This window comes from Melozone crissalis, unplaced genomic scaffold, assembly GCF_028551555.1.
Source record: "Melozone crissalis strain CALT ecotype California unplaced genomic scaffold, PUWL_Pcris_2 ptg000023l_1, whole genome shotgun sequence".
In the NCBI taxonomy this organism is placed as follows: domain Eukaryota; kingdom Metazoa; phylum Chordata; class Aves; order Passeriformes; family Passerellidae; genus Melozone; species Melozone crissalis.
This window is the reverse complement of record NW_026535801.1, coordinates 24644630-24671056: the sequence shown is the minus strand read 5'-3', so window position 1 is coordinate 24671056 and position 26427 is coordinate 24644630. Positions and strand designations below refer to the sequence as shown.

Here is a 26427-nt window from a genome sequence, read left to right as displayed (position 1 = left end):
TCCACTGACATAACAGACATATTTCTGTAAAGACAAAAGGTGATAAACAGTATAATGCTGTTCCTTTGATGAAATTAGCAAACTTATTATATGCTTATTAAAATCAACTTAGAAATTTATTTCAAACATAGAATGCTCTCAGCTGGACATGATTTAATTCCATGTCCTGGCTTGTTGACTCATTGAGTAACGATGTATGATAATGTGTTTGAACACCTAAGTTTCAGCAACAGTAGGAAATGGGGTGCAACCCATACAATTATACTATTCCAATTCATGGAAATGCAGAGGATCACAATGGCAAGTAAAATTATTTGAGCAGTAGCAATAGTTTCCTATGGATTTTTATGCACCAATGGGTAAACTTTCATGTCTGAGAATATAAACGCCAATTAAAGCTGTTTTCATGATTTAGGCTTCTCTGTGTCCCTGGTGTGTTACAAGCTCTGATAATAAGCCTGCCTCTGTCCAGTCACCTGCCTTAGATTTTTAAGAACATGCTTGTCTTTTATTGCTCTTTTAAAATCTATTTACAGCTGGTCAGTAGATTTAAATTAGGAAATATCAAGGACAGACTGCAGCAGCATAATCAGATAAGCAATGTTGAAGACTGACTTACATGAACAAAAGGTAATGACAGTATGAGGTTTCTGATGATATTTTGTCAAATTCTATGCTTGGATAATTTTTTTTTAGACTATAGAGAGCATGGTTTTTAATTTTTTTTCTGAATCAGCATAAAAGATATAACAAGCTAAGCACAAATAATGAGATATATAATAACACCATTAATAATTCATAATAACAGAAATAATTAAGAATACTCAAGCATAAAGATCTTATAAATCTCCTAAAGAGATTAGAAACATAGACAAAAACGGAGGTATGAGAAGAGAAAAAGGTAGGTATTTTGCAGAGTCTTGGTACACAATAGTTTAAACAGGACAATAAATGTACCATATTTGTGGTGCTGTGGGTACTAATAGGTACTGCACATTTTTCAGCTTGGAAACAAGAGAGCCATTAATAAGATAGGAGCAGCCTCTTCTTAGGGAGTTCAAGTGTAAGTGCAAAATGAAAAAAAAAATATAAGAACTATTTTTTCTTCTCACACGCTTCTTCCCTGAGTTGTTGTAGGCCTTCCTTTAATAGTATAGCTTTGAATTTGATGGGGAGAAGTGTGTTAAATTGTGTTTGATGTCCCTTTGGACATGGATTTGAAAATTTATTTGGAAAAATCTCATTTGCATATGCAGATTCAATTTCATGGTTCGGCTTTGTGGAAGCAAATTTTTGTGCTGTGTCCTCCTTGCTGCTTCTCTGGAGGAATGCAAAGGTGAAGGGGATGGGCTGAGAAGAGAAAACAGAATACAGCAAAGGGAGTGGGGAACAGGTCTGATGAAGAGGAAAGAGTTCTCATTGGCAAAGACCAAGTACAGAAACTGGCCCGTTTCCTCACAGAGGAAATGGAGGGAAAATGTTTAGGTAAAAAGAGGAGGAGAGGGCTAGACATAGGAGACTGGAGATTTTGAAGGACCCAAGGAGCTGAGGCAAATTGTCTCTATAAATAATGAGAGGATGATTTGAAGGCAGCTGGGACACTTCCATCAGGATGGGAGCAGGTATGCTGATGATGAGTGGGTCAGTGAAGTGATGGCTGCTTGCAGGGTGGCAGCAAAAGGAGAAGAACTTGGTACACAAGGACTGAAAGGAGAAAAGTGTCTAAAATGTGGGTACACTTGGGTATTTTACAAGTAGGAGCAGAGCTGGATGTGTGGCCCAGGAACAGAGGAGGACAGCTGTGATAGCTGCTTTGCTGGGCTGTGAGGCTTGGTAAAACTGGAAATTCCTCAGCCTTAAAGGTCTTAAGGCTTTACATTTCCCTGCTGCCTGGAAATGTGTGAAGAAGCTGTCCAGGTGTGAGGCTCTGCTTGGCTTCTCTGCTGCCATGTTCATATAAAAGAGCTGAGAGCTGTGGAGTCAAGCAGTACAGGCATGTGCTGTGCCTGCAGCTGTCCAAACCTTGCTAGGCTGGCAGGTTGCAGGGCTCCACACAGCAGCATCCCTGTGTGACTTCTCAGATGTTTGTTTGTTTGTTTAATATTCTTTTAACATTTTAAGTGCAATATTTATCAGTAGAGAATTCAGTTTCAAGCAAGTTCGTCTGGCTGGATGGTAACAAAAGACTTGATATCCTTTCATGCCCGTTTCTTATATCCTTTTAGATTTTTGAGGTTTCTCCAGACTCCTTTCCATACAACTTGTTATTCTGTCACAGAAATATCATTGTAGGGCAAAGAATTAGTCAAAGTGCTTGTAGAGTACAATGATAATTGCTTATTATATTTATCTCTTCATCTCTGTGGTCAGAACTTAACCTCAAAAATGATATAATGCAACATTATTAAAGAAGTAGACAATGGAAGTTTCTCATATTTCCTAAAAGGGAAGAATAAAGTGAAAGACGTGGTTAACGTCTTTGTCTGTACTTTCAGCATTCATAGAAATAATTAATTTTTCATTTCTTATGCACAATGGAGTTATGAAATTGATTGTTTGTATAGGTGGTTGAAATTTGAAGAAGATGTAGAGGATGGTGGAGAGAGGTGGAGCAAGCCCTACGTTGCCACGCTGTCACTTCACAGCTTGTTCGAGCTGAGGAGCTGCATCCTGAATGGCACAGTTCTTTTGGACATGAGAGCTAACTCCATAGAGGAAATTGCAGGTATGTGTCAATGTTTCATTTAATGGTTATAAAAATTATTTAATAAAAATGAAATGCTTACCAAGAAAGTTGTTGCATAATAATCAGTTCAGTTTAGAAACTCCTCAGAAGTGTTTTTCTCAATTTACTAGAAAAGAAACTCATGTGTGGCACAGTTAATAAATATTCTATTTATATTTTTATGTGGAATCTGCTGCTTTAAGAATCAATTTTTGAATAAAGAAGAGAATTAAAATGGAAGAAAGAGGGTAGTTTGGTTAGATTTAATTAGAGCTGGCATGTTCTCTGCTCCTGCCATGCTGCCTCAAGTGAATGAGGCGGGTGCTAACTTTCACAAACTTAATCTACTGCTATGCTAATTACAGGCAATCTAGCTTAAAAAAACCCCAAAACATAGGGAAGTATTTATTGCAATTAAATTACATGAAAACAGATATGTCTCTGAGTTGAGAAGGAAATCAGGAGTAATGATAGAGTGTATGTTTTTAAAAGAAATTTTAGGTACATTAACTTAAGATAAAGTTGAGTGCATTTTTTCCAATAGAAGTTAATTTGGTAGTTGCAGTTCTAGAGCTTGTGGGAACTTCTGAGTAAGACAAAACAAATGGATGAGTCTTCTCTCCCAAAAGTATAAGTGAGATTGAGACTAAATGCCATTTCCTGCTTTCCTGGTGTTTTCCTTAAAGACTGTAACTAGTCTAGGAAATATACAAAGGACAAAGCAATAACATTTTCTGACACTCAAGATTATCAAGAAAACTGCTTTGTGAATGATATATAAATCTATGTAAGTCCCATATAAATTTAATTTTACTTATTTTAATTGTAGGGGAGATATTGTTTGGTGGGCTGTATTTAACAATGAAATTAAAGTTGGCTTAGATTGTGGTAGCTGCTTTTTGTATTTACTTTTCCCAAATTGTTTATGTCAAAGATATTATTAATATAAATCTGCAGAAACTTGTGTGGGTTCCTACTCTGTGCCGAGATCTGATTCTTCCATGACTCATAGTCTGAATTAGATCTTCAAACTTTGTCATCATAAGAGATAAGCATGAAGAATAAAAAGCAGCTCATTTGAAAGAACAAAGGTGTCTATCAGTATGTTGCTTTATTATTTATTTATACATAATTAAGGATTAATTTGTCAGCTGCTTAATGTTCTTGTATCATTTCTTTGCTTAAATAGTGCACTGGGTTTTTCAATCTTGAGCTTTACATTCTTAATCCAGAAACTGCTCAACTTAGTCTATAGTCAGCTAAGAAAGCCCTTCCAGAATTGTTTCTTTTAGTAGGTAAAAAAAGTAAGGATGAATGCAAAAAACACCCAACTTCAGGGAGCATCCTTTTTTCCCCTGTTGTTGAAAAATACAGTATATTTTCCAATATAGTGAGACCCCAATTAATTACTGTTTATAATCTCAGAACTTAGTTATAGTGATTTGGTTTCAGTTAATATGGCCAAGGATTTGAGCATTTGTAATGCTAATCTTGGGACTCACCACAGATTTAAGTTGTTCTTCAGCAGAGAATTTGGGGAGTTACCCTCATGCTATTGTAAGTCGGCCTTAGTTGTGGCTTATCCTGGTTTGTTGATTAGGAAAACCTATTCTGAGAAGAGGCTTTAGGATGATTTTCATTAAATGAAATGTACCATTTTCATTTAAAAAGTGTCTGTTGTTGTGGCAGATTTGGATGCATTTTATTTGTTGTATTATTTGCTTGAAGTGGTAGGCATCCATTTCTGATAAGGTGACCTGACACATAAGGTTTGCATGAGTTGTGCTTGGTCTTCGAGAGAAGATTATATTTTTCCTCTTTGCAGATTCAATAAGCAATGAACTATTCTTTTTTAAAAAAGCTTTGCAGCAGGTGCTTCAGGCAAGTGAATCATTCTGTAAATTACTTGCATTCTGTCAGGTTTCTTTGAAGACATTTAATTTTTTTTTGTGTTTTCTCCAGAAATAAAGTTGCTACTCTGGTTGCTTTTCTCTGTTATTATTTGTGCAAGTATTTTCTCTGTTATTATTATTTTCTTTGTTAATATTATTTGCAGCAATGCTATTCAGCTTTTCTTCAATCAAGTCCCTTTGTAATTTGTTACTTTATGTGTGTAATTCCTGGTCTCCAGTGATTAGACAGTGTTACCTAGAGTATGGCACAGAGTAGGCAGCATTGCAAGAAGGAAAGGCTGATAGAAGTGGTGATAAGCACACCACCAGGGCCTGTGTGCTGGGTATCTTAGAAATATGACAATTCCAAATAATATGGCAGGGAGCTCTTTTTACTTGAAAGTGACTGCTGGACCTGAAGATTAGGCAGGACTGGTACGTCTCAGTGTGTTGTTTTTGCATCACGGAAGTGATGCCACACTCAGGAAATCCTTTGTTGTCTGTTCCAGTCAGTTGCTATTCCCCGTTAGAATCCTTATCTTGTGCTATAGAAGGCAAATGCTGTTTTCACCAGGAGCTGTTATGTATTCCATTTGTATCTGACAGTCCTGATGCTTTAGAATTTGAAGAAATGGCTGCTCTCACCTGTTGGCTTCAATTTTTTTTTCAATATTCAGGTCTTGCTAATTGCCTTGCCAGCCATCCTCATGCCAGGCTTGTCCAGCAGTCCTGGTGATCACTTTTGGTTTTGGTTCCCTGTTACTGTGTATGCCACCTTTAGAAGAGTTTGTGAAAACAGGTTATGTCCTGTGGCTTTAAGGGTACTCCTGAATTAAATTTATTCTTGTGCTTCTGATTCATAGTTTAATGTTTTGGTTTTTTGATGCAACCTTTTGATTATTTTACTGCATTGCTATAATGTATCATCTTTTGAGAACAAATGCATTATTTGTGCACATGTACTTTCTTCTTGCCTTTGTTAGCAAGAAATGTGTGCTGTGTATTTATTGGTGATGTCTTGCTATCTGGGCTATATTCCAATATCAAATTACATTGCTATTAATGCAGTGCCAGTCTTCATATCCTTGAAAGAGATGTACTTAAACTTTATTGCTAAATTGAGACTAAGAATTCCTATTTGTTTTAGTCAAGGCTTTTAATCTATAAACACTTACTCACTAATGCATTAAACTCTTAGCACTTAGCCCTTGAGAATTTCTATTATTAAAGTCTGTATTTTAAGACATTAATGGGCTTGTGGTAAAATGTACAGATGAAAGCCACCTTTTGTAGTGTTTGCATGGTTTCCAGAACCATGTATTTTGTATTTTATCTCTAGAAACAATGACAGTTCTGCATAAAAATATTTTGGCACTGTTTATGTGGTGAGAATTTTAAAATCATCCTGTATTCCAACATGTCCATTCTCTATTAGGTCTTTTTCATTCCAGCTGTCATATTTAAAAATTACTTCATCTACAATATTGTATATTTCTTTGGACAGGCACACAATTTTCCTTGTTGCAAAAGAGCTTATTCATACCTACTATGCTGAATTCACTGACAGCATCTTATTATAATAGAGACTTCTGAGATGAATTTCCAACACTGTCATCATACATCAGAACAGCATGTTTGTTCCTGAATTTCTGAAATTGTTCTTAATTTTTGTAAGATGGATTTTGCTTGTCTTGCAAAGAACTCAGTTCCTCTGCTGAACTTTATCCTGTTTAAACATGCAATTTCTATTGCACATATTTTGGGGGAGTTATTACTGTTTCTAATATGTGATGTTATTTTTTCATATGTCTTTGCAGTGACTCCTGAATCAGTAAGTTAGCACTCCATGCACAAGGAATTCCTCTGAACATTATGTAGTAATATTTTATCGATCACTTCTGTATAGAACATATGCTAAAAGGAAGTCTGAAAAATCTATGTAATCAAAACAGTTTATTTTGGAACTTGTCTCTTGAGGATGTATTTGCCAGAATCTGGCGGTACCATTAGAGAGCAGCTTCACTGTGTTGTTCAAGTTGGCAGATGAAAATGTTCTCTTTTGATATTTTCATTTAGTTCCTTTGAAACCATGTAGATTCTCAGATTACCATCTGGTTTTTTGATTATAACCACTGAATGAACCCAAAAGGTTCCTCTATTTAACATATGATGCCATTTTCTGTTGTTTGGTTCAAAAACTATTCAGTCCAGCCTTTAATGGCAATACTTTCTTTACAGCATGAGCCACAGAACTTGCACATTCTTGTAGTTGTGCAGAGTGTTCTGTGAACAAATGTCAAACCTTGTCAAATACAAACTGTGGCCTCACAGTGGAGCTTTGGCAACTTGCACATATTTGAAATATTCCCATTTATTTTAACCAGTTTAATTGTAATAATGGTTTCTTTTTGAAATTAAGTTTGAAATCTACCCTTCCTTTCCAATCCCAAGATCTGTTTTTTCCCAAGCAGTCTTTTGTATGTTCCTCATGATTGAATTTTCAATCTGTGTAACAGCTTAATCTTGTGATTGAGGTCACCAGACTCTGTGCTCAGCAACTCAGGGCATTACATCCCAAGTGTGCAATTTTATTGATTTCGGTAATATCATGTTAAGCTTTCAATCTGAACAAGTCTTCTTTTACCTTTGTGTGCTTTAAGCTATATTACTCCATAATAACCACATATTTTAACTGGCTCAAGTTGAGATTTTATTTCACTGGAGCCTTTTGTTTCATCTGCAGCACTCACACTGTGTTATGTTTCTGACAGTGCTTTTATGGTACATTTAACTTTTATTACAAACACTGTAATAAAGCGTGGGATTGCCTGTGGGTAATCTGCTTCTCTGTTTGACCCTACACCTGTCTTTTGTTCAGCTTTCACCTTCTCACTTACCCAGGTTCCTGCATTTGTTTGCTTTATTTTCAGCTTAGCATGTGGTAATAACCTCTGCAGAGAAACTGTCAGGTTTTGTGTGGGTAAATTGTAGATTTGCACAGCTTTGGCTGTGGGTAAATTGTAGATCTTCCAACTTCTAAGTAGCACTGTCTTTTTGTGTGGTTGTTTTGTGTTTTCCTGTGTTAGCCACAACTGTAGGAATCCTTTTAAATTGCACAAGCCAATCTCTGCTTGCAAATTTATTTTTTATGAGGCATTCACTGTGCCTGCAGTTCTGAACTGCAAGCCGGGAATTTTGGCCTCATCTCTGCAATTTACGGTTTTGTGAAATACTTGCTCTTGTTCCTCAGTAAAATTATACACTGTTATTTTAAAAAGCAGACATTTTTTATTCTTTCTTTCCTTTTCAAGTATTACAGACTTGAATATTTGAACCAAATAATTTCAGGTAAAGCTGGAAATAGAATCTGTGTCTTGAAGCATTGGAGTGCTCTGCCCTCCTGGATGAGCTGCTAAATCTCCCAGCTTAGATAGCTTGTTTATAATCACCATTGTAAATGATGTAAATGGGTCTTGGTTCACAAGCGCAGCCCAGGAACCCTAATTGCTGGGTTTATATTGCTCCTCCTGCCTGACTCACTAGGGAAGGATATATTTGTGTTCCTCTTTAGAGACCCATGAAGATAAAGGATGGTGTTCCACCTGATTATCTTCCATAAAGTGATGAATTAGGTTTGCTTGGTTTCTTCTTCCCTGTCTTTAAGGGCAACAACCACAAGCCAGAAAAACTTTGGCTTTTAAATTAGGCTTTGTAGTCAGCTATCACTGCAATCATGATGCACACAAAAGCCTGTGTGTTTTATATTTTGTCACTAATCTCTCATTTTGTCCTACAATTAGTTATAAAATTTGGAAGTCTGAATTCCAGCACCCTCGCTGTTATACACTGAATTCAGTTTCTGCTGTAAACTGCTAGTGCTAACCTACATCAGGAGAATATGAGCCCAGTAATTTCTTTTTGGACTTCACAGGTATTTTGATAGAAATACAGAATGTTTTCTATAAATTTATTCTGTGTTTCACCTGAGCATTCTGTGTATTATTGCACATGAGGTGATGAGCACTGTGAACCTGGTGCAGTGGGAAGTGAGCTGTCACCACACTTGAGGCCTCCTTATTGTCCATTTTCCTGGACCTGTGGGGGCTCCACGTGGGTCTGGCCACGTGTGTGTGTACAAAGCTGCAGAGTGTGACAGACACCTCCAGAGTGAGTGGAAGCAGCCAGCCTGCTTTTGTATCCTTGCTGCTCTAGAGGTGTGACAGATGGAATTTCCTCTGCTGGGCCACACATGAGCCATGCTGCATTTGAGCTGATACAAATTGTCTGCACCCCAGTGCTGTAATTCACAGCCTGGGTAAATTTTTCACAGGTGGTGATGAGTTATAGTTCAGTTACTGTAATGGCTTGTTAAAGTACTCACATTGCTCACATTTACTCACAAAATTAATTTTATACAGATGATATATTTTAACTGAATATGAATGGAGAAAACATTCTTGAAATACATGAAAATCCCAAGTTTCTTTGAATTCCTTTAAATGACCAGGTCAGGGAGAATATCAGTCTTTAACAGCTTGAGAATAATATTTCATGGTTCCAGTATCAACCAAGATTCCTTACTGAAGAAAAATCCTATTTTAGTGTACTTGATGTCAACAAGTACACTGTCACACTGTCACACTGCAGGGTGAGCATTTTACAGAATGGGTAACACCGTGCTGCTGGATATTCCACAGGTTCCACATCCTTCAGAAAGCTTCATATGGTAGTGAAGTATCCTTGAAAAATGGAATTGGTTAGCTATGTCTCTGGCTACAAGGGGTCTGTGCAGAATTTAAAAGGGCATTCAAGAAGAAAATTCTTTAAAACAAAGATTCTTTCCTCCTTTTTTTCATATGGAGTGTGAAGAAATGGCTGCCTGTTCTGGATACAAAAGTGAAGACCAGGACTTTGGAAATATGTACAGCTTCAACTGATGTGACCATGTAGGCTCTTCTACTTACAGGATTAAGTGATTACAGTCTATTTTGAAAATTAAATGTTTAAAATGTTCCTTTTGACCATTTAATGTTGGAATTTAACCATGCTGCTCTTGTTTTCAAGACAATCTTTTCAATTAAGGGTGTTACTGATGTTGCAGGGGCCTGGGCTTTTAAAAAATATTTTGAGAAGCTTGAGAAGAAACTGAAAAGGAGTCCCATAATAATAGGGGTGGATGGACACAGTCTTTCTTATTCCAGCTCACATCTATGCAGGGCTTGGAAAAAAAGGGTCAAAATACAGCAATCTGTCAGAAATTTGACTGTATTTAAGCTCCTGCAGTGACTACTGCAACTGTTAATGTCTATGTTAAAAGAATGACAGCTGGAGGGAAATACCAGGGCAAGAAAGCAAATCTTCACTCTTTCAAAAGCTGAATGCATCTTCCCTTATTACACGTGGCAGCAGTGCTACAGTAAAAGGGAAGTCATTGTAAAAACCCAAAAAACTCTAGGTAAGCCACTTTCTTCTTTCTGGCAGGAAATAAAAACCGTTAGTCACCACACTGGCACCAACCCTGTGGCTTTTGTGGCTGTTAAGAAGCCTAGCAGAGCATCCTAGGGGAAGGAAACGGATAGAGATTTGATTTTCTTTTTCCTGTAATTTTCCCTCCTAAATGGATAATCTTAAATATTGAGATCGTCCTCAGCAGTTAATATATTTTAATATTTTATTTGAAATATACTGTTACTCCAGGAATGACACCATACAAGTAGAGTTGCACTTACCTGTAAGCAAATAGTGTTGAATATGAATATGTAAAACTATTTTCTGCTAGTCCACTGCAAAAATGGTTGCAATTTCTTAGCAGGGGGTTCAGTTTCACTCTCACCTGCTCGAAATTATCCTCTTGCAGTAACATGTACATCTGGCAGTAGAAATAGCTTCTATTTGGCATTGACAAATAATGCAGCAATTTTTCTGTGTTGTATTACCTGGACTTTCTTTGCATTGCACTGAAGGTATTGTAATTATAGCTACAAGAAAGAAAGACTGTGATCTCCTGTGGTAAGTACAAAGGGAATAAAAAAAAAAAATGTTTTCTCGCAGCCAGTCCTTTGTAGGAAATAATAGAATAGGGGTTATTTGAAAAAAAAAGACATCTAATCCACATCATAACCCTGAATTTAAATATATTATATCTAAGAGTGCTTAGGAACTGACTTCAATGACATTGCATAGGTGACCTTAATTTGTGAACAGCATAATTTTTTGAGGATTTTAAAATATAAATAACATCTTTTTGTCCCTGCCCTTCTCCCGTCTCTCTCCCCCTGAAAGTGAAACACTTCTAGATAAAACTTCCATTAAATTCTGTTGCATTAAAGGAACTGGTGCACTTCATTTGTAATCCTATAGGGTACTAATCATTATTATTATTGCAATTTAAGAGACAAATTGTTTCCTCTTTCCCCTCTTTTATTATGTTTGTGCATATATTTTCAGATATGATTCTGGACCAGCAGGTGGGTTCTGGGCAGCTCAGTGAGGATGTTCGTCACAGAGTGCATGAGGCATTGCTGAAACAGCATCACCACCAGAACCAGAAGAAGCTGAGCAACAGGATCCCGATTGTAAGGTCCTTTGCTGATATTGGGAAGAAGCAGTCTGAGCCCCATTCCATGGATAAAAATGGTAATGCTTTATTTTGCATTTTGAGCCTTCAGTAGCATCTGCCTGTTTGGTATTGCATGTGCTTTGTACCCACAGGTTAACAGTGATTCTGCACTGAAAACCACTCTGTAAAAATGGTCCTTTTTGCATGACAGTGGCTCCTCTTATGCATTCACAAATACACCTGGTCAAATTTGAAATCTGGCTACCTTGAACAACTCAGAGCTGGGCAGAGCTATTCAAGGGAACTCTCTGAGGTGTTGGAAGCTGTGCTGGGTACCCTGGGTGGCTGGCATGGTGTATTGTTTCCAGTGCAGCTTTAGGTGTCCTCTGCAATTTGTCAGACTGAGCTTGAGCATCTTTGCACAGGGTTGTTCTGAGTTGTGGAGAGGCTCCATCAGTGCCAGGAATGTGGTAGGACTATTTTTGACTTCTGTTGACTAGCCAGGACCTATTTATTTAAAATGTGGTGGATTGCTTAAATAGTTTCTAAGTCTACAACAATGTATGCATTAGCTAGGACTCAACTGCTGCTTCAGATTTTATAGGTGAGTTTGAGGGCTTGAAAAATGAGGCAAACATTTCAAGATAACACTGTTGGAGAGATATCACAAAAGCTGTACCTTGTTCTTTCAAAAAATCCCTTTTGGGAAAATCAGGATAATACAAATGAGAAATCTTTGCAGAATGGCTCTAGAGTAAAATGTTGGCATAACTTTTTTTTCCCCTTGCTTTTACAGAAGACCTTACAAGGTGTATTATTGTTATAGGTCATCATAATGAAAGATAATTTCTTATTTCTCCTGCCCTATTTGCATAAACAAAGATCTGTGTTATGAATTTGTCCGCTAAATTTTGCAAATATTTTTCAGTTAACACTTATTCCAGAAATCAACTGTAGTGAAATCCTGATCCCTTCTGCTGTCACTCTGTTTCAGAGCCCTATGAGCTCCCCATCACCTTGGGAAACAGGGAGTGAGGAAACAGCCGTAACACAGGGAAGGTCAGGATTGCAAGAGGAATTTGTGTGCTCTGAGGCACAGGACAGAAGGCAAAGAGCAGTTGTGTGGCTGATTTGGGAAGATGGGGCTGCTTATGTATAATAAAGGTTAACTTGATTTCAAGGAAGAAGGTTTTTTCCAATCATTGCCATATAAAGTTTCAAGAGATCTAAATCTAGTTGCTTCCCTGGGGAAGATTCTAGGCCTAAAAGGCAACATATAATTTCATCTGATGAGGATATGAAATTGAAACCCTAATTGTGGCAAAGTGTCACTCTAAGAGCGAGGAAAAAATTAGTATTTACTAAGATGTGTGTGATCATGCATACAGATGCACAAGAGTAAATGTAAATAGGATGATTGTCCACCCTTTTTAAGGCAACTTTCCTGTTGATTTATACAGCTTTTGCTGATGATTTTAAACAAATATCCAGGAGACACTAGAGAAAGTTAATGATATAATGATCCTGTACTTAATTTCCACAGGATGTAAGATGGCAGCTTGCATTCCATTAAGCTTTTTGCACTACATCTTATGTAATAAATAGACATTAGTTGCTTTAAGAAGAACCTTCAGGGCAAGCTGTGAAATTATCATAAGCTCAATTTTGGTAACTTTATGTGTCTGTGAGTGGAACTGATGCAGTAATTCACTCCAGAAACATGTTACTTTTGCCTAAGTTTCTTCTGGCAAACTTCCTAGCTCTTCCTAAATTCCCCCCCAAAAATAAATTTTCATCAGGATAGCTTGTAAGTCCATATTAAACACACTCATTTTATATACTGAGTGGTTAAGTGATTCTCTTAAGTAGGGAGACATTCTTACAGTTTTTCCTTTGTTTGTCCCTATTTTGCAAGATGAAAAAATGCCAAATGCATAGTTCATGTGCTTGTGTAGAAATGTCTCAGAGTGTTCTGACCTCTGTTAAAAAAATCTTGGTCACTTTTACTGTGTTAATTTAAAATAAATATACCAATACACATAATGGAAATTAGATATGTTTGTAAAAAATAGAATAACCTATAGAGATTCAATAATTTTCAGGAAGCTTATGTGAAAGTATATCAAATTTCTATATAAATTACATTGAAAAATCCTAAGCATGAACTTTTTGGACAGAGATTTTTAAAAATCAGTTTGTGGCATTGTTCTGCTTGCATCCTTTAAGTGCTAATGCACGTTTGGCTCTCTCCTGCATTGACCAGGAGCTTTGGAAGGGACACTTGTTTGTTCCTGCTGAAATGAGACATGGGAACTTGGACACTTTTTCTGCACAAAAGGAAATTGTCTCTTTGCTTAAATTTGGGGTTAGTGTTAGGCAGTTGAGCTGGAAAAAAACCTTAGCAGTTTGTTGATTGTTAAAAAGGTGATTCAGAGCCCCAAGTCCCTGATCTGTGGGTTATGTGGTACAGCTGAGGATTCAAACTCCCTTCTTTGTCCAAGTGCTTGACAATAGTAGCTTATCAATGTGCCAATTTTCAGATGTTCAAGAGCAAAGTCTGAAAATGAATACATAAATTAATTCAATATATGGCAGCACTACTGACAGGCCATTGTGATATCTTTGCTGGAAGATAGTTGTACATATGTTCTCCCTCCATTTTTCTTTGTTTATGAATCTGTCAGACCATCTAATTAATTTGCTTTGTATTTAGTAGCATTATCTTTTGTTTACAATGGCTTTTCTTCACATCCTCTGCAGGGCTAAGATGTCAGGGTGCTATGGATTTACCATGCATTTTTAATGCTGCCATGCTGTGTTTAACTTTCACTTTTCATTAGGCATCAAAACTGTGAGAATTAAAAGCCTGCTTTTGATGTTCCAATAAAAAACGACAGTCAAATTTGGCATAAGAGCAGAAAAAATGATTTTTTTTATGGGCTAATTTGACACCAAATACCCAAAATAGAGGGTGGCAAGTGATTTTAGCATAAATACTATAAAAGACAGGTAAAAAAAAAAGAAAATTTTCATTGGTAAATCATCTTTAGAAAGTTTGCTTTATAAATCAATTTAACCTATTTTTATTGAGATGAGTAGGTTTCACACTCTGATACCTCAGAGCTGTGTTTGTAAATTCCTATGACGTGGGCCTAAAAAGCCAAAGACAACTGCCAATATATGACACCTCTCTGTTTTATAGGAATGCTAAAATAATTTCATAAGCCTCTCCCCTTTTATAAAGGGGTTCTGAAATTCAGAGTTTAAGCATGTGTGGTATGAAAAAATAACTGATTCAGTGAAAATGTAGTTAGGAAAAGAAGTTTTAATCATATAAAAATTTAAAAGTTTTGACTGGCTATTTCACTTTTAGTCTAGGGATGTATATATGTTATTCATTTATACATATATATATATTTATAATGAAATCTAGTAGACATTAAACTGGTTAAAGCTCAAGAGGAAGGAACTCTGGTGAGAAGTATGACAGGCTAAGTTACTTTTATATTCATGCACCTTGCTGAAATGTGCTTTACCCACAATAACATGATCTTATGCCTGTTTCCTGTTCCATTCTTATGCCATTTATGAGAGTTTCTTCTCCCATGACATCCGAGCAGGCACATTATTAGTGTAAAAATTGGGTTGCACTATGCGTCATATCTGATTCTGAGAAATTCTGAAATTCCAAGCAGACGTTTATCGGTATTCCAAAGAGCTTGAAGGAAGCAGTGGCATATTAAATTTGGGATCATTGGAGTTAATAGCATGAGCTGCTGAAACTGTTCATTTTGACATGTTCTTTTTTAAACCTTTTCCCAGTTATTTCAATCAGTACGATGGGCTGGTTTGGACTTCATTGTTCTGTGGCAGTATGAGCACAAGCAGAGGTATTGGAGCCTATGCTTGTCCTAATTTAGGATAGCATCCCTCAGCATTCTGGAAAGTCAGAATTCTCAGTTATGTTATGGTGTTAGTTACCTTCTTCAGTTTCCCAATCTTTTCTGAGGATCAGTTCAAGGATTTATGTCATAACTCAGAGCGAGCTTACAGCATGTGAACCTCCCATGTCAATACTGTCACGTGGAGAAAGCTGGATATGAGCTGGAGCCCCATGAAGAGGGTGGGGAGGCATTCCTAAATATATGACCATGCACTTTGATTTTGTGAGTAAATCACAACCAATGCCATCGATATACTCACAAGTTTTCTGAAGTATTGGATCTGGATCAGGGGAATTGCTTCAGCTTACCTTGAAGAGAAGACAAACGCAACGATAGTTAATTCTGCCTTAAGGTTGCTAATGCTGTATTTCTTGTTTTAGATTCTTCTCAAATGTATATATTTTAATCAGGTTGTGTTTTCCGAGGTTTTTATATTACTAAAATATAACTTGTATTTATGAACATTTTCATCTGATATTATTCTTTCTTTCTCTACATTTCCTTGTACCCATGATAAGATGTGTAATCTGTATGTATAAAACTGTATCATTCATCTTTGTATTTCTTTATTTTGCTCTGTCTTTGTTGTGTCTGTCTCTAACAGGCTCATCTCATCTCTGTACCTTCCTCATCTCCTATCCTTTGGGTTCTGTAAACTCCCTGAAGGTTCAGAGGTAGTATAAATACCTATTCTTGCTTGGGCTTCAGACCATTTCAAATGTACACCCATGTCTTCATATCAATTTCCTCTCAGCATGCAACTTCTTGCTATAATGATTTTAAAAAATACCTCAGGCCTTTGTCTGCAGCTGTGGCACACTGAAGAGAAGTTTGTGTGGAATTTGCTGTTTTGGTGGGGGGACAGTGCCATTTCTTTATTAAGTTCATTTTCTTGCATCAATTTATAAAACTGCAAATCACAGCATTTTAGTTTATAATGCATGACTTCACGTGAATTATGCTTGAGATATTCAGGCCTAGCATTAGAAAAATAGCTAAAGTGACTTCTTCCTCATCCTCTTAAATTGTATAACATCAGTGAACACCAAATCTCCCTGTAGTTACAGAAGTACAGTGGGAGTGACATGATTCCCCAATGATTAAAAATGTTCATCAGGAGGCCTAAATGCACACGCACAATTGAGCCTGCAGAGATGGTGTCACTGCTCTGTTATATAGAATTTTATCATATACTGAAGAAAATGTGCTGCTTTTTCAATCTTTGAGTTTTAACCCAGACAGTGTTGTCCATTTAGATTTAGAAAATTGGTGACTAGTTGCAGTGAAGAGTCTGGAGATTGAAGGAGTTTGAAAATGAGGATTTTTTTTTTTCTGAATGGTAGAAATATGCATGGTTTGGAAAAATAAGCAACTTTTTTTCTGATTTAGTTTTCTTTGATGTGTTGGTTGCATCCAGTTTGTTTCCATTAACTGTGATTTGTGTCTGACTATATTGTTCTGCGTTTTTGTCATTGATGTTCTGGAGACATCTTGGATTTTGAATAACAGCCACAATGAAGAGTTAAATGTCTTAAGTTCTAAATTTTAGGGAGGAAGCATATGTTACATGTGAGATTAATTTACTGAGATTATTTTTTTTAAATTTTCCAGGACTGTCTCAAAAATGGCATACTGTATCTACAAATGCAAACTTCTATTACTGTAACAAATGTGGACCTCATTTTGATTTATAAGTCGATTGACTTTGCATGCAAGAGTGCTTTTTGTGTGAATTCTTGCTCTAGTCAAAGCTCTGGCAATTTCACATTATCTAAAAAAGACACATATTTTTTATATATGCAATTTTTTAAAACATTAATTTAAAACTGTGTTGATATTGGCTTTTTATTACATAGGAAAGCTGCTACACCAATTATAGCATGGTTTTATCTGTTATATATTAAGTTCCTTTGGATGTACCTTGGATATTTCAATTATACCACATTGTGCATTTGATTCCTAAAACTGTGTGAATGGCTCTGATGAATTCTCGATGAATGCAGCTCTTCATGTGCTTTATGTAGGTGGACTGCAGGAAAAATCCAGGCTTCAGCTTTATAGTGACTAAAAGTATTACATTGCACTCTTGAGGAACAAAATTCTGTATTTACCCAATACTGTGTGCAAATAACCATTTTGCTTGGAGTGTTGAAATGGAGCTGGTGAGGAGAGGGCAGCAAAGAATGGAATGGTGAGGCTGTTGCTGCTCTTATTCCCTCTTGTAGGGAGTTGATGGTTTATGCCTTCACCATTTGTAGCAGCCTAAACCCCTTATTTTCAGCTCAAACAAAAGAAGCAGTAAACCATGAGAAATGTTTAAAATCTGGCTAGAGTTTGGGGTTACTTTTGTGGGGTTTTTTCTGTGAAAAGAGATTACCTGTTGTCTCTGCCTTGTATCTTTGATTGCTACTCAATACAGTAAAAAACCCAAACTTGTTGTTCCATGATCCAGAAAGCTGTCCGAAGTTGTAGAGCTATTTAAACATGTCTTTCTGCCTCAAGGTAAAACTTGTGTTCTTTCAGATTACTCCAGCATATGGGTAAATCAAAGTTTGAGGTCTTCTGTTGGCACAGAAAAAGAACATATGCTATTCTTAAAAACTTCACATACTTACTGGTGATGGCTTTTTATTCCTTATATGTATATCTTTACATATTTTTCTCCTAGAAGAAAGGTGGACACAATGTTTAAAAGTCCTCTGGACTGTTATGCTGATTGCTTTTGACACCTCCAATTATGATGTTAAAACTTCAGTATTTAAACAAGTGGTCCGTGCTTTGACTCCTTTGTTGGTCAATATATTTTTCTCTGGCAGATATTTCTGCTCTCATTTTCTTGAATTTTTGGGTCCAGAAAAAAAAGTGCAAATGCCTAATTAGCAACAGAAAGATAATGAACTACTATTTCTGTTACTTTCCTGTAGCTTCTTTCTAATGTAATATGTATATTAGTATTAGTAATTATTACAACTATTTCCCTTTTCATACATCCTTGTGTATAGAGGAGTGTTTAAAAAGAAAAAAATGAAGAGTCAGCAGGTTTTCTATTACTACTAGATTTAAGTTTTTTGAGAGTAACTTAAGACAGAAACTTTCCCTGAGCATTTTATGCCTTCTCTGTTTGAATAAGGGGAAGGATTATTTTTGTCACATTAATAAAATCTGCAAAATAGAATAGAAATAAAATATATATAATCTTTATATTAATGATTTTTAATAGCTGTAATACTACAGGATGATTCCTGTGAAAAAAATTCAAGGACTGCTAAACAAACAATACAGAAAAAGAATTGCAATGTGAAGTAGTGCCCTGGAATACATATTGTAAAGATGATGGTGTAACAATGATGGAACTCTGTTTTTCTTTCCGTTCTAATTAAAACAGACAAATTGAATGACTGTTTGTAAATACCTTGCCTATGTAATAATTTCAGGCTTCTGTTTTGCAAAAGATTTCTCCTGTGACGTGTAGGAATTAATAGCCTCTTTTTATATTCCTTTAATTTACATTAATATGTGGATTTCTAAAATCAATCCTTTCTTTTTGTCATATTTAAATTTGAATCCTGACTTTATTTTTATTCTACTTGCTGAGAGTTAGATGCTCATCATGTCTGATTGTCATTCTCTCTTTATTTCACTGTAGAGCTGAACAAAAGCCCTGATTTTTATTCTTATTTTGATCTGTCCTTGCCCTGAATCAGAGAGAAAAATGGAAATACTTGCAGTTTAAAGATAGGATTTCTAGCAATATATTTTTAAACATTCTGTTAATGTACTACCTAATCAAAGTCCAATATCTGTCTGTGCTGCCAGGATGCACACATGAGTCTAAAACCTGTTTTGTGTCATGGGAGATTTGTCTAGTGGAAAATGACATGTTGATTTTCATGAAAACTAGCATTTTCCTTGAGCAAGTGTTTCAGCTGGGAATTCATGACCAGACTCAGGGTTCCTGTATTGCTCAGCTGTGACAGAAACTGGATCCTTCAGCATTTTGGCAGGGGCTGAGGGGCCCTTGCGAGTGCCTGGTCCTGCTCAGGCTGATCCTGCTCAGTGCTCGGTGTCCAGGCTGGGGCTGGGGCCTGCTCAGTGCTTGGTGTCCAGGCTGGGGCCAGGGCCTGCTCAGTGCTCGGTGTCCAGGCTGGGGCTGGGGCCTGCTCAGTGCTCGGTGTCCAGGCTGGGGCTGGATCCTGCTCAGTGCTCGGTGTCCAGGCTGGGGCCAGGGCCTGCTCAGTGCTCGGTGTCCAGGCTGATCCTGCTCAGTGCTCGGTGTCCAGGCTGATCCTGCTCAGTGCTTGGTGTCCAGGCTGAGACCGGGGCCTGCCTGGCTGCAGGAGTGAGCCCAGCAGTGTGAGGGGCCACACTGTGGCTCCTGCATTGCCCAGACAATGTGCCGAGCTTAGGACTTCCTGACTGTCTTCATCTTCAAATATCATGAACATATGGTCTTTGTTACTGTGCAAGTTTAGGTTGATTTTCACCAGAACCAATGTTTTCACATCATCATTTCTCAGTCATATGAGAGACTTTATTCGCTATGGAAACAAATATATGCTGGGCACGAGATGCTGACTCTGGGCCAGCTGGACTCTGTAGTTATTCCTGGGTATGTGTTAGGGCAGTAAGAGATAGTTGGCTCATATATTCGGTACTTTCTCTTGTACTTTATTGTGGTGCTCAGAGCTGTGTGTGGCTTCTGACATGCCAGAGAGGGAGAAAGAGTGAAGGCAAGCAGGGCATGGCCAGTGCCCCTGTGGGGTTTGTGCCCTGTGGGGTTTGTGCCAGCCCCACACCCTCGGTTTGTGCATGGTGGGCTCTGGCCATGTGCAGGGGCAATGTTGGCTTTAAGTAAAAATATGCTTCATTTGACATAGACTTGTTACTCGACTTTGTTCTTTCTTTTTGAGCTTTTTCTGGCAAAATTCTGTTTGCCAAAATACTTGCTCTTTGTTTCCACAAGATTGAGGTGTATTAAAACATTTCTCATCTTGAGAAATTTTTTATACTTTTTAAAAAATATTTTACTAAATCCTCACAGGATTTTTTTTGAAAATTTGTTTACTGAAACATTTGTATTATACATGTCCATAATCACATTTTTCAATACTGAGATTATAAATCAGTTATTTTCCAATATATTTATTGTTATACCAGTCCACTTTTATGTTGTTTTTTGTAGTTGTTATAATCAGGACATTCTTATACACATGAGTAACTTTGTGAAAATTCGTAATCCTATTTAGGTCAATGAGGATTACTTTTGTAGACAGATATTACCCCAAATTGGCAGCTCCTCAAATTATTTACAAAAGCTGTGTGAAGGAAGGACTTTCCCCAAATGTATATCTTTAGAATTGTATGCTTTAATTGGTATAGAAATTTTGTCTTCTAATATCCAACAGTATCTTTTATATTTTTGAAATTACCTTCTCACATTCCTAGCTACACATGATGAATGTTCTATCTTTTGAGAATGTGTTATTCTAAATAAGTTTTTAATTAAAATGCCATGTTTAGGTGCATCATATATCTGTGATATGAAATGTATGCAGAGCTCTAATAATTGTGTCACTGGATGTTGCTTTATTTATAGACCTGTAATAATGGTACTTTTTTTAGCAGGTCAGGTTGTTTCCCCACAGGCTACTCCCGCCTGTAATGAAAACAAAAATGATGTGAGCAGAGAAAACAGCACTGTTGACTTCAGCAAGGTAAGTGTTCACTGATGGTGAAGAGAGCTTCCTGGCTGCCAAACAGATATTTAAAATTAAATAAAATGAATCTATGCAAGTCAGGAAAATCTGTAATGTGTAGATTTCACTTTAGCATTGAAGTTTTGTGTGCACTGCAGTACGGTTTCTCTTTGACAAAACAGAATCTTATATTTTCTTTCTAAATTATATGTAAGGGGAAATCACAATTTAGGAACACAGATAAATTTAATATAATAGGTGTATATTTGTAGGGGAAATGTTACAAATTAACAGAAAATTATCCAAATAGGAAAGTAATTCAGAATTCCTATAATTCACATTTACCTCAGATTTTTACTTTCTGTAGAAGTGATGTGTGAATGCAAACTATGCTTTTTATAACCTGAACTCGTGGATTCCAGATGTCTCAAACAGAATGTGTTTCTGTAAACCTACAACTTAATTCTTCTGGCAAGCCAAGATCTTTCAGTACACTTTACAAAAGATGTTAACTGTTCAGTAGTGGGGATTGCAATGACAGTTCAATGTTAGATAGCAAAGAAAAGCAAACAGCTCCTCAGCTTTAATGTGAAGGAGAATCCTAATTTGTGTAAGAAGTCTGTATGTACCTAAGGCAGTCACAATGGGGACAGATGACCGGCCTGACAGGGATGGATGACTTCAGCTGACGCATTAGTGCAACAAAGGTTGAGTAAGTGAAGAAAGGTGATTTAAACCAAAATTCTGAAGAACAGCACTTTGAGTCTGTTGAATTTTAATGTTAGTGCAGCTGAGCTAAAAGTAGAGTTATGTGATTGCTCCATCTGGTGCCAGACTTATTTCCTAGCAGCAGTAGCTATTTGCATCATTTGAATTTTTGACTGAGCATTCCAGACTATAAATTGTATATGGCTGAAATGTGCAGGGAAACTGATCTTTCTGTCAATGACAATGAGAAAAAAAGAGGCTGGCTGGGAATGTATTATGAACCACATTTCTGTAGAGGCTGTGAGAACATCTATAAACAGTGGCAGGTTGTTAAAAATCTGATATTAATCCTTTAAACACATTTCAAACTAAAATTATGCTTTAAAGAGTCAAGTACAATATTGGTTTCATGATATTTATATTAAAGTCTTAAGTAAAACTAATTGGTTTTGCAAGTACTCTAATATCAAGATGTAGAATTTGTAAAGGTTATAAAATATAAATAAAATTATCTATTAAAAATGAATCTATGCAGAACTGAAGGGAATTACTTCAGTTTCAGTAGTGCTTTTCTTGAACATTTCTCCAGTTGCTTTGAGTGTTTTAGGATCCAAATCCCAATCAGTTCTCTAACTGAAATTCTGTTTGTATTAAACAAGAATGGGAGCTGCATCATTTGATCTTTCATTATTTTTGTAGTGCTGCAGCTTTGCTGATCAAAAGAGCTATTCCCATTTAAACTAGCTGGAAGAAATCAACATTTCATCTTTTTCTAACCTCAACAGTGATGGATACCAACAAGGAAGTCAGGAATATGAAAGGAAGAACTTTTGTTAGGAGGAACGAAATAACAGTAAAGGATTGTAATCTAATACCTTTCTTTTTGACAGACTTTAAATAGATCCATTTATCCTTTTGAAGATGCATAAGTGCAGTTTCCCCTTGAAATGTGCTATTGCAATAACTCCCAACGGTTGTAATTGGAATTATATGCACAGATTGAGAGGAAAGTAGAGCAGTACAGTAATTTTCTCTTGAGTATTGTGATTTCTTGCTCTAATTTTGTTCCAGATATTAATTTCATTTATCTTCTACAAAAAAAAGCACCTTTGACTACCTCACATATTCTCTCTTTGCTAATCTGTCTCCCTTGGGCTATGTCTAATATTCCAAATTTGGAGCTGATTCAAAAAGCTGACTTAATCTGGAAACTGCATTGAGACTGTGTTGATTGTATTGGTATCTATCTATGAAAAATGTGAGACAGGCACTGAAAGTGTCTTGAGTGTTACTTCAGGAGCATGGAGAGATGGTTTGTGCTGTTTGTAAATGTGTCGCTCCTCTTCCTCTGCTGCCACCACCAGGACTTTGTGTTCTCAGGGTGAGGGGGAGGTGACCTGTCCCAGCACCACTTTACCCCCTGTCTGAGCAGAATGGGGGTGATGGCTTAAGAACTTCACCTGGCTCATTTCTATTGTTTATGCCAAAGACTGAAGGGAACATTAATTGTCCTGAAACACAAAATGGATGAAGAGACTGTACCCACATCCCTTCTCAGCAGCATCCCTGTGCTCTGTGTGAAAACATTATTTCTGAGACAAACCCCTGACCCAAACTGACGGAGTTTGCTCTTTCAAATACCATGTGAAGCAACTGACTGGTGTTGAATGCCAGTCAACCCTGCTTATAAATAAATTTGATTAATATGTTTTACTAAGAAGGGATGTTGGGTGTTTAGTTTGTCTTCATATTTATGTTTGGTTTCAGGTTAGATGTCCACCACTCTTCAGTCTTTGAGTTGCCTTGGAGGGACGTGGTCTCTGCATTAGTTATTCAGTTTTATATTTAATTGGAGCTTGCCTGGACTATTTAGGGTGAGGTCAGGAATGTGACTCAGGTTAGGGTGCAGATTAATGTGCACATCAGGTCTCTCCAGCTAAAGACCTGGGATAAGAGATGCATTATGCACAGGTTAGATGAAGCATTCTACATGTGTAGCTTCTGCCACTGCCATGAATTCACTCCAGGACCACCTCCACTCTCATTATGCAGTGAAAGCAGTGCCTTTGGGGTTTGGGTGTGTTTGCTCAGTTTGCCCCTCTGCCAGCTACTTTCCTTTTAATGGGGTTCTCTTCACTACCTAAACACTATTAGACAGTATTAGAATCTCAAGCTGAGAAATAGTGCAGGAAGTATCTGGAAATACTTTCTTTTAGACAGGAGACAGAATATTTATTTCAAATTTGAAGCTTGTGATCTGTATGTTAGAGGACCTCAATGTCACAACTGCAGCATATTGTATATGGGACATTAATTATTAAATGCTAAATGCATTTAGATGTTTAATCCATCCATTCACAAGGTAAACTCAGCAAAGAATGCAAATTTCTACATGCCTGAAAGACTGCTTTCCTCCTCTCAATTACAAATAACCTGTGACACCAACATTAGGTGCAGAGTGAACCTTACTTATGAATTTAATCCAGAAGAGTTATTTCATTATTTGAGTGGAGAACAGAATTTACCTCAGTTTTTCAATTTACCTTGAAAAGTACTTGGTCTCCAACCTTCCAGGTTGATCTGGTTCTTGTTTAACTTTGTGAGGTGTTTATTCATCTTTGTAGCTTAGGGAAGCATTAGATATCTCTTTGTGATCTCAGAAAACCAAGATTTCATTACACAGGCAACTGTGTTATATCTGAATTCTGATTTAGTGCCAGAGCCATTTGCAAGAAAACAATTTTCTAAATATTACCAAAAACTATGCAAACTAGTACTGACAGATGGCTGTAAGATAGACATTAAAATGGTCCACTTTAACAGTTTATGTTGGATTTGGTTGCTGTTGTTGTGTTTAGATTAATAAAAGGAAAGCAAATGACAAAATTCATGCATTTTGAAATGTAGACAATGCTGGTGCATAATTAAATCAGACATACATTATATACTTTATTACTCCATGTCAATCTTTGTTACAGAGAAAAGTCTAGAGTCATACAATCCTTCACAAATACCTTGAGCTTATTATAGCAATATCATGATGAAGCTGTGTCTCTGTTTTTCTATCATCCTGCAAAAATCAACATTGCTGCCTAAAATTCCAAAGTTTTTCTTCTGCTTTCTTCTTGCTCTTGAGGCTGTCAAAGCTCATGATAGTTTATTTTCTGTTACTTCAGCAGAAGGGCAACTGTCTTCTGTTAAATCTGAAAACAAAAACGCATCTCAGAGTAGAAAAAGGAAAATTGTGTGTAGTGGAATCTATGGTTCTTCTCAGTGAGATAATAACACAACAACTATGAGCTATGAATTAGTGATTTCCAAAATTGATAATTATGGAAAAATAAGGTGCCTTAATTTCTTCTACTGTTATGATTGTTATTAAGTATTCATGCTGTTATGAGTATAGATAAAAAGCATTACTAGGAGATTTATCCTATATTCTTAAAAATATTTTGAATTTTATTTGTTGTCTTTATAAATTAATTCTGTAGTGCTCTGTTTCCAAGAAAAATCAGTCAAATAATTAATGTCTAGTTTGGTTTAGAGAAACATTTTTATGGAAAGTAAAATATTCAACAGACAAGAACAGTGGAACTGCACAACTGAAATAGCCAAGGTTATAGTGCAGTGATCAGAAAGTCTCTGTCAACAAAGCAGGGGAAAGAAAAAACTCCTGTGAGTAACTTTTAGGTTGTAATTTAATATACTTTCCCCAGGTTGACCTACACTTCATGAAAAAGATACCACCTGGAGCTGAAGCATCAAACATCTTGGTTGGTGAGCTCGAGTTCCTGGACCGCGCCGTGGTGGCTTTTGTCAGGTTGTCTCCTGCAGTGCTGCTCACAGGCCTGGCTGAAGTTCCCATCCCAACCAGGTACAGCTGGGCTGATCCTGCTTTGTGTTCCCCTGAGGACCCTGTGGGGACAGGGTGATGTGACCCTTGGGTTTGCCATTTACTGAGTGAGAAATTTGGTTTGCTCTTTAACAAAGACATCTCTCAGCCTTCCGCTCACCGTGTAAATGATGTCTGGGTATATTCAGACACATGCTAGTTTTGAGTACTTCAGATGTAGAAATGTAGGTTATAACACACAGTTTATCCTAGACAAACTGGTATTACTCCAGATGAAGTATCTTACGAAGGTGAAATATTCAATTTCATAGAATATTTCATCTGGAACTGAAACTACTTGTGTGATACTGCATAATTATGTACAGAACTAAAACAAAATGAAGATGGAATTGATATAAGGCAAAAAGCAAACTTTAATTTGGTTGACTAGGGAAAGTGAGTGAATGGATGGAGAACATGCTGTAAATATATTCTTAAAAATTTTTTACTTCTTCAAAAATTTACTTTGCATAGTACAAAATAAGGCTTTTAACCATAAATTGTTTTTAATTTATTTTTTCCAAGTTGAAACTTTTTCTGATGGAGTACTTTGATTCTGAAAAAAAATTGAGGGATTAAAAAAAAAAAGTCTAAAATAGACCTTGTATTCAAATCGAAGAAAATTAGGATAGATCTGTGGTTACATTGTGTCCTGCTGAGGTTAATTCAGATCAAAACTCCAGAGTGATTCTGTCATTTCTGTATTCACTAACTTAACTATTATTGCGGAATCCACCCCCCATTTCCCTCTTTTTTTTTTTTTTATTAATTTGCACATATGTTTCTACACACATTCAGTCTTTCTTTCCCCTTCTCTCTTTTAGTTTCTATGAAAGTAGAATTCCAACAGTATGCAGTATTGTATTCCAGTTTGTGTATGACAGTAGAATTCCAACAGTATGCAGTATTGTATTCCAGTTTGTGATGCTCAGGGCACTCACATATCACACTCGTGTTATGCTATGACATGCAATGCTGAGACTCAGATCCTTGCTTCTAACCAGATAAACA

The 26427-nt window shown here is 36.7% G+C and overlaps 1 protein-coding gene across 6 annotated transcripts in view; it reads left to right on the top strand.

The window, feature by feature from the left end:
- SLC4A10 (solute carrier family 4 member 10) overlaps nucleotides 1–26427 on the top strand; it is a 146526-nt gene that overhangs the window by 80566 nt on the left and 39533 nt on the right. For 5 of the 6 annotated variants that reach the window (XM_054278048.1, XM_054278050.1, XM_054278046.1 and 2 more), the window contains 4 exons: nucleotides 2565–2725; nucleotides 11065–11253; nucleotides 20743–20834; nucleotides 25241–25398. In XM_054278048.1, the coding sequence (XP_054134023.1) occupies nucleotides 2565–2725; nucleotides 11065–11253; nucleotides 20743–20834; nucleotides 25241–25398 (600 nt within the window). The remainder of the gene's footprint in view (nucleotides 1–2564; nucleotides 2726–11064; nucleotides 11254–20742; nucleotides 20835–25240; nucleotides 25399–26427) is intronic. The other variant, XM_054278047.1, reaches the window with a different exon arrangement.